A 9,248-nucleotide genomic window follows, 5' to 3' on the forward strand; every position below is an offset into this window, starting at 1 on the left:
GCTGGTATCAATATTTCTATGTATTTTATATTTCTAGCTGCCATTTTAGTCTCTGGAATTACAAAAAAGACTAGTTTTATATTTAAGGAAAAGTTACGCTTCAATTTTTCGAGAAATAAGATACTCCTTTGAAGTCTAGAATTCAAAAGCATATCTTTCTAAAACATTTTGTGACCATCGTAATAGAAGATCAAAAGATAACCACGTAATGTAAAATTTTAAGGAGTTTTAGGGTCCGTACCCGAAGGGTGCCAACAGAACCTTATTACTAAGCCTCCACTGTCTGTTTATCCGTCCGTTTGTCTGTCAGCGGGCTGTATCTCGTGAACTGTAACAGGTAGAGAGTTGATATTTTCATAAAATGTGTTTTCTATTGCTGCCATATCAGCATAATACAATAAAAATATCAAAATGGCTGCCATGAAAATTTTAATAAATTAAAAATATCATTTCTTGTACGAATATATAAAATGTATAAAATTCTAACATAATATTCTGTCAGTATGTACCTTTAAAATACTAAATATGTATTATGGTTCAATGAAAATCAAATTTACAATATTCAACACGATGTGGTTTCCAACATGATCTGATATAATAATTATGATTTAATTTTAACCAAATATAATTTTCGCATTTACCTCAAATAATACGATATGTTACGGAATATATAATTATGTTATCATAGTATAAATATCCCTATCGATTTACAATATACATAACGGGCTTATGTGAAAAGTTATTCGTTACGGATCCTTTGTTCAACCTAATTTTACATGAATGCTACGAGTATGTTACTTGTAGAGATAGAGCCAGCACGGGCCAGGCTTTCGTTATTTTATAATCGCTTTTGTTGTTCTGTGAATTTCCTCGTTTTCCGGATTTTATCCCTAAAAGTGATACCCAACACACGAATAACTCGCTCCATAGCGCGCTGAGCGACTTTTAGGTTGTGAACGAAGCCAACTGTCAGTGTCCACGTTTCTGTTCCATACGTCATCACAGGAAGGAAACACTCATTGAAGACCTTAGTCTTAGTATTAGGTACCTACTACAAGTGTAAATTAAAAATTTATAACACCCTCGACAAATGAAGGTTACAGTAACTAGGAAAAAGCTGATAACTTTCAAACGGCTGAACCGATTTTCTTGGATGATGAGCTAAGAACACTCTCGATCAAGCCACCTTTCAAACAAAAATAACTAAATTAAAATCGGTTCATTCGTTTAGGCGCTACGATGCCACAGACAGATACACAGATACACACGTCAAACTTATAACACCCCTCTTTTTGGGTTGGGGGTTAAAAATAAAATATTAGTAAAGTTATATTTTACACAGATGGCATACTTGGAGACGTGGTTGGCCGAGTGCCGCGGCAGCGCACATGTATCTGCGAGATTGGCGGTTGAAAATGGAGCTGGAAGGACGTGTGCAAATATACTCCAGGGCAGTGAACCCTACCGTAAGCCTACCTTTCTTATAAGCAAATATTATTTCACCGTAAACACAAAACTATTTCCTCTATGTATCCACCAATGTTGACCGTTTTAGTGACAGATTATGTGGAATGCCTGTATTGTTTCTCTCTCTGCGTCATATGACTTATTGCTTTACCCCTTTATATTAATCGTATAATGGTGGAGATTCTTTATGTTCAGATACAAGTTAGACCTTGACTGCAATCTCACCTGGTGGTAAGTGATGATGCAGGCTAAGATGGAAGCGGACTAACCTGGAAGAGTTATGGCAGGTTTCGTTAAACCCACACTCTTTTGGTTTCTTATCGCTTGGTGGCACGAGTTTGTCGTTAGGGTGATAGTTATAGGCCACGGCCAAATCTTCCCATTAGACCAGACCAGAAAATTATAAATTGTAAAATTCCAAACCCCTGCCGGAAATTGAACTCGGGACCTGAAATGTGTTCATGAACAAATATTATTATTTTCAATGTTTAAAGTAGGATAACTATACCAAGTGGGGTACCATATGAAAGGGCTTTACCTGTACAAACTTTTATGTATTTTCATGCACATTGGTAATTTTGTACTAACATTATATTTATTTTGTTGTACAGAAATCAACAACATGCTTCGATCACTCTCAACTAGCGGCTGGAGCAACATCTACAAACGAAGACAAAACTGTAAAAGTAGAAGAAAAAGTTAAAATTGAAGAAACTATTTATAAACAAAGCAGTGAAAGTGACATTACTGTGATTGCTCACAAAAGTCCGTGCGAACAAAAATCGTGTGCGGTTAAAAAACGTAATCTTTCCATTTCAACACAGATTAAGACAACGCATAATAAATCTGAAATAGGACACAAGAAAAAGTGTACAATGCATAGGAAAGAGAAAAACGTAAAAAATAACGATATACCAAACATAGTGCCGCCATTGACTGAACACATCCTTATGAAGACATTTTGAATAAAAACGCTTTACTAGAAATCACAAGTGAACTAATGTGTGCTTGCGAAAGGATTTGAATTAATTGTATTTATTTTGAAAACGCAGTGAGGGTAGGTGTAAAGTTGCGCTGACAATATCGCGAGGTTAAAAAGTTAGTTAAGTCTTTTCAAAATGAGAAATTTTAAATGTTGCTAAACTGGTTCACTATTTTTTTTAAAAAGAATATTAGTCATACTAATCATGACTAATACTCCCCTTTCCCCTCCAATTAAGCGTGAAGCTTGTGCCAGGAGTGGGTACGACAATAGTGCAACGGGTGGGGTTTGAACCGCCGACCTTTCGGAATTCAGTCCGCTTTTCAACCGTTGAGCTATCGAGACTCTACAATTAAACAATAAATATAAAATTTAACTTTAAAATGAGGAGGGTTTAGGAAATACGCTGGCCCAGTGCAAACTGGCATTGAGAATATTGAGAATATTATGGCAACTCTCAAGCGTGCAGTTTTCCTCACGATGTTTTCCTATGCCGTTAAAGCAAGTGATATTTAATTATCGCTTTTTAAAACATAGTATAAAATCAAACCTTCCGAAAAGACGGCGGACCTCTTCAGGGTGTCCCGCTGTAATTTTTTTTTTAAATTAGATGTTCCTTTCAATTATAGATTAAAATCGTCATCGCGTCATCGTCATCGTCACTATCGCGTCACTGTTGTTATGGAGAATAAATAAAATAAATAAATAAATATACTTTTAGAACTGTTCCTTCACTCTTAAAGTTCCCTTCTTCTACTAGTTACACTGCGCCATATAATATTTTGAAAGGCAACCACTGAGTGTGCACTCTCTATTCCCTCACTCTCATAGTTCCGTTATGTTACGAATGTGTATCTATCTGAACAACTAAGGGCAACCTTTAAAATTTCTCACATTAAAAAGTTAGATAGGTAACTAATTCTAAAAGACAATTTTGTAGAAAAAGAAGTTATATTTTTGTCAAAGAATAATGATTGACTGTGTTAGGGTGGTAATGCACCAAAAGTTTTTACGCTAGAATGTAATATTAGGTATTGTAATTAATTAATAACTGTTAAGTAATGCAACCGTTTCTGTTATAATTTGGTTCTTGTAAACTGTGAAATTTTTTGATGACATGTGAAAATTTTCTTTGATACCTTTATCCTATATCCAATTCACTCGTAAATCAAAGAATCGTTGTATTTTTGAGGATAGATTATTTGATTTTTGAGATAGATTTGAGAGCATAGACCCCCAAAAGCTTTTGTTAATCGCCAAAAACGATGAGAATTTTGAAATTTTGTCTTTAAAACTTCACTGAGTAGGTACGTTATTACCCGTTTGGTTCTTCGTAGCATACTTACGTTACTTAAATTTTTTTGAAACATCATTAGTTTTTTTCAAAATTCTCACGTTTTATGCGATAGCTCAAAAATAGTATTTTTGGGTTAGCCGCTTTTTAACAAAAATATAGCAGTTTAGGCGAGGCAAGTTTGCTTGCGTTACTATCTATCTAAGCTATTTCTCATATTTTGTTGGTCGATAAGTTGGTGCGGAAACCCTAAAACTTTTAAACAGAAACGGTTGCATGCACAACTACTAAATAAACCGACATAATCTTATAATATTGCTTTGGCCTTATATTTCTATTAGGCACAATCTCATATAAAACACATTGTCCATAACCCCATGATACTCGCCATATTGATATACTTAATTGTTTATATTTAAGGCAAAACACACACGATACTTTTTGCGTCGGCAATTTGCTATATTTTGATCGCGTTTCAGAAGTAAGAACCTGAGATTAAATTCTCCATAAATGACTACTCTCCACAGATAAAAATACAAATTAAATTTGACACACATTCAAAGTCAAAGTCAAATATTTTATTCAAAGTTTTCTGAATGTTACATTAATTGTTTAATGTCATGAAAGATTAATTTAACAATTGTAAATTAATTTGTAAAAAATTCTTAAATTATTGTCTTCTATTCAATGCAAATTACAGCGATTTTATAAGACAAATTACTACAAGTACGACATACGTTGCTATACAGTCGCAAAATAACTGATCGCTGATGCTAAAATCATATTGTGTGCCTTGGCCTTTAAATCTTTTGTAGACGATGTAATTCTACTGGCAGTTGAAGCGTAACTAACAAGACAGTGTAAATTAAACGAAAAATTCTTGAAACAAAACGGTGAAATGTATCCCACCACCTTCCTACTCCAAAAGCAGACCTTGAATCACTAAATATATCTACCAGCGACTTGGTGAGACAAATCTAACGAGTGCAAACTCAGCGTACCTACGTTTCATAGAGCTGAATTCTGAAACCACCTTCCTCAATCATCAGACCCTGGTTCCAGTCCTTTTTGAGCTCAAACGCAAAGTTGTCGAGGAGTTGCGCAGTCCGCAGACTCCTGGTTGCAGCATTATAGATCGTGGTTACTATATTATTTACTAGCCGATGCCCGCGACTTCGCCCGCGTGGATTTAGGTTTTTTGAAATACCGTGGGAACCCTTTGATTTTCCGGGATAAAAAGTAGCCTATGTGCTAATCCAGGATATTATCTATCTCCATTCCAAATTTCAGCCAAATCCGTCCAGTAGTTTTTGCGTGAAGGAGTAACAAACATACACACACACTCACACACACACACACACACACACACATACAAACTTTCGCCTTTATAATATTAAGTGTGAAGTAGCATTATGCCACGGACAAACAGGTTTCGAAAATTTCGTCGTTGTTATTTGAAGTCATAAACGTCCATTTCTGGACTCTTTCACAATACTTGTGGTGCAACGTCGTCGCATCGTAAACTTCTACGACGACGTCACGACATGCTTGCGATGCGACGTCGTACCGCAAGTATTGTGGAGGGTCCCTATAGGTCTTTTGTAAGTATCTTCACAGAGCACGATTTTGAACCGCTCGTCTAACGGCTCTTAGCTAGTCGCTTCAAATCATATTCTGCCCACGTAGTGAGGGGTCTCCCATCGAAATATAAAATACTTCAATTGGGGTCCCCGTGGGGTCTCTCAATACTGCGTGCTAAATTACATCGTGTGCAAACTACTTACTTTCAATACAGTGTCTTTTATTTTAATTCGAAATTAAGATTAAGAGCTGGTGAATGATTTTCTTTATACGAGGCAATAATTTTTCATTAAAAATGTTCATAGAAACTTGTGATGGTTAAAAATAATGTGAACTGTATATAGTTACATTTGCAAGTTTTTTTTAAAGAAAGATTTACTGTTTTAAATAAAGGGATTCACCATTAACATATTTTATATTGAAAGAGTTGATTCACATAAAACATCTAGGTATATTGTAACTACGCGAATTTTTAATTATACAAATTCCAAATGACCTACGTGATATTGTATTTTTTCATTAGAAATAAAATGTTTGAAAACTGATAATTTTATCAAAATTGTTTTCCCAGAACAGCGATCGATTGCTGGTCTAGTCCTTCGAAACCACGTAATGGATTTTATGACTTGTATAAACACTAAGCGCAAATCAGACACCAGCTCTCAGACTATTTCATTTGTTACTCATTCAAAAATGTACATATTATTTTAAGGGTAGGCTAAGCACTTGGCAATGCTTTGGATGTACTGAGAATAAACCAATGAATTACTTGTGATTGTTTTATTTCCCCATTTCGCTATAAGGTATATACCTAGGTCATAGGCTAACGCTCCGGCTACACGATCGGGCTTGCCTGCGCAATTGGTGTGAGTGGAGTGAGAGCAGTGAGAGTTTACCTGCATAAACTGACTTGTGCAGGTAAGCGGAGCTTAAGGAAGAGATTTCATACAGTTGATCGACAGAGATGTCTAGACAGAGTTACGGGACAGAGTTAAGAGTGAGACGTGGAACTAGGGACTATTTTGTAATAATTACATAACCTACCTATAGCTTAGGTATATTCTGATCTAGAAAAACAAAGAGTTCCCGCGAGATTATAAAACTCATATCCATGCGAATGAAGTCACGGCCATTATCTAGTATGGCAATGCTAAAAATAAATGAACCCACAAAATAAAAAATATAATAAAAATATATGCAAACTACGTGAACCATCGATGTTACAGGCAAAACGGTTGAGCAACAGGCAATCTGGTTGATATGATAGGTATCCACAAAGTTACAGGAATTCTGATGATTTTTAAATCTATCGGTGACAACCATTAAAATGACTTTTTCTGACAGTAAAGCCAAAACACCTGAACAGAGATTTTTAACCCCCGACCCAAAAAGAGGGGTGTTATAAGTTTGACGTGTGTATCTGTATATCTGTGTATCTGTCTGTGGTTTCGTAGCGCCTAAACGAATGAACCGATTTTAATTTACTTTTTTTTGTTTGAAAGGTGGCTTGATCGAGAGTGTTCTTAGCTATAATCCAAAAAAATTGGTTCAGCCGTTTAAAAGTTATCATCTCTTTTCTAGTTTTCTTGTAGAAAAGAAGGTTCATAATATTCAAGTGTCAATTGACAAATGTCAAGCTGTCAAGATGGACGTTGCCTAGATATACATAATTATTTATTTGAAAATGATTTGTCGGGGGTGTTGAAAATTTTTAATTTACACTTGTAATTATTATGTTAGAATTAGTTTTATATTAGAAGGAAACCATTTTAACTAAATGATCCGTCTACTTGAGAGGTTTATACAATTGGAACTAACTACATCTCAATGCAAAGTAAAGTTCCATTTCTAGATTTCTTTAAACGCTTGTTTTTCCTTTTTCGAAGTTCCCCAGGCTCTTAAGCAGCAAGCACACAAAGGATGTCAACAATCTTGATATGCAGACAACGTTCTATATTGTGATTCAGTGAATCGGACGCTACGCGCTCCGCTGCCGTTCAATATGGTATGAATTTCGCTTAGAGAAAGAAGCTCAAAGGATACCTCACATCGTAGGTTACCTATACACCTATTAGATTGAAATTTGTTTGCTAGGTACAAAGAAATTGTTCAACAAGTAAGGAAATAGGAATATTCTTGTAAACCCGTGCAATGTCTCCTCGATAAAGGTTAAGCAAGCGTAGTGTGGGACGCCCTCCAGCACGATGGACCGACGATATAAAGCGGCTGGCGGGAAGTGGCTGGGATGAGGAAGGGATGACCGGGTGTGGTGGCGCTCTATAGGGAAGGCCTATGTCCAACAGTGGACGTCTATAGGCTGATGATGATGCTCATGATGACACACGAGTAACAGTAGTCCTATGAGTCCAAGTATGAGTATGAGGGAGGTCGATTTTCCATAACATAAAGTCTACGGTGTGTCCCTTTATTGTTATGGCAAGTAAGTTATAGATGCGTGCCCAGGATCGAACCCCCGACTCCCACATCTTAGCCACTAACCTGTCACCGCTTTATTACATTTCGTCTCTACACAGTAACATTCAATAGTAATAGGGAGATCAATAGTAGGTACCCACTCGTATAGCCATAACATTCAAGTATTATTTCTGGAACAACACATCAAAGTAAAATATCCGACATAAAACGTTTTATTGTACTGTACAGCCCTTTCACGTGGAAGGAGCATCAAACTCAACATGGTTATTTTTTATTTTGGCCATTAAGCAGACGAATAAAAATGCAGGACGGGCTTTAAGTATCGTTTTAGAGCAAATCGCGAGCGTCACGCTAAGATTTGAGATAACTTTGTACAAATTAACAAAATAATAGTTGCTTCATTGTGTAAGAACGCGGTAGTTATTCTCAGTCTATACTATACTTTAGTGTTCCTTAGGTTACTCAAAAGGTAAACAAATCGCAGAAACCTTCTCAGAAAAACGAGTAAATAACGCGATTTGCAGACGGGTCACCCGATGTTAAGTGATTACCGCCACCCATGAATATTTGCAGCACCAGAGGAACCATCGATGTGTTGCCGGCCTTTCAGAAACTTATTGGTCCGACCCTCGAATAACACCATGTTGTAAACTAGTGGGAACTCCGCCGATGGGCGTTGATTCCACAGTTTGCATGTGCGTGGAAAAAAGGATCTGGCTTAACGGGTCTTCACTCTTATCATGATTTCATTATCAGTTCGCGGTAACAAGAGAGTAAGAGCGGCGTAATAATTAATTTATAGTGCGCCTTACGCATTTTTGCAAGAAGCTACTTGCTTACCTTTTAATCTAATAACAATTTAAAGTCAGACAAAAAGCGAGCATCTGCGTTGGTTCTCAAACATATCAGTCAATAAACTATGAAAGTAGTTTTGCTTTACCCTTACGTAGTTACAACAAAAGGCATGTTCAGAATATGTAATGCATCGCCCCGAAAAGCATACGATAAATTATCTACAAACTTTTAAAATAGGGTAGAGAAAACTAAAATGATATCGTTGCATGTTCGCAGACCATAATGCTAAGGAACGCGGCGTCTGTCTTCGTAAACGGAAAGCATTTATCAAATACAATAACCGTTTAAAATGTTTGTGTACCTTGGGAATCCTTAGAAAAATGTTTCTTATGTAAAACAATACTGAGTTCTTCACAACATACACAGGTAAATAAAAGTTTTCAGTATTATGATTTTAAAGATTTTGTATCCGAAGGGTGCCAACGGGACCCAATACCACCACTGTCCGTCCGTCTGTTTGTCTGTCAGCGGGATGTATCTAATGAACCGTAATATGTAGAGAGTTGAATTTTTCATAGAGTGTGTATTCCTATTACCACTATAACAACAATAATAAGTTTTAGATGGCTACCACGTAAAAAAAAATTAAAAGTACATAATTTTTTACGATGGTACGGATCCCCTCTCCGAGGG

At 36.3% G+C, this 9,248-nt stretch overlaps 1 protein-coding gene across 1 annotated transcript in view; it reads left to right on the top strand.

Moving 5' to 3' along the window:
• LOC123866475 (protein O-mannosyl-transferase TMTC1-like) overlaps nucleotides 1–2,626 on the top strand; it is a 155,642-nt gene extending 153,016 nt beyond the window's left edge. Inside the window, exons 14-15 of the mRNA XM_045908065.1 lie at nucleotides 1,343–1,466; nucleotides 2,079–2,626. Of these exons, the coding sequence (XP_045764021.1) occupies nucleotides 1,343–1,466; nucleotides 2,079–2,432 (478 nt within the window). The 3' untranslated portion in view covers nucleotides 2,433–2,626. The remainder of the gene's footprint in view (nucleotides 1–1,342; nucleotides 1,467–2,078) is intronic.
• Nucleotides 2,627–9,248: the final 6,622 nt, after the last annotated feature.

The sequence above is a fragment of the Maniola jurtina genome, chromosome 6 (genome assembly GCF_905333055.1).
Source record: "Maniola jurtina chromosome 6, ilManJurt1.1, whole genome shotgun sequence".
Classification (NCBI taxonomy): Eukaryota; Metazoa; Arthropoda; class Insecta; order Lepidoptera; family Nymphalidae; genus Maniola; species Maniola jurtina.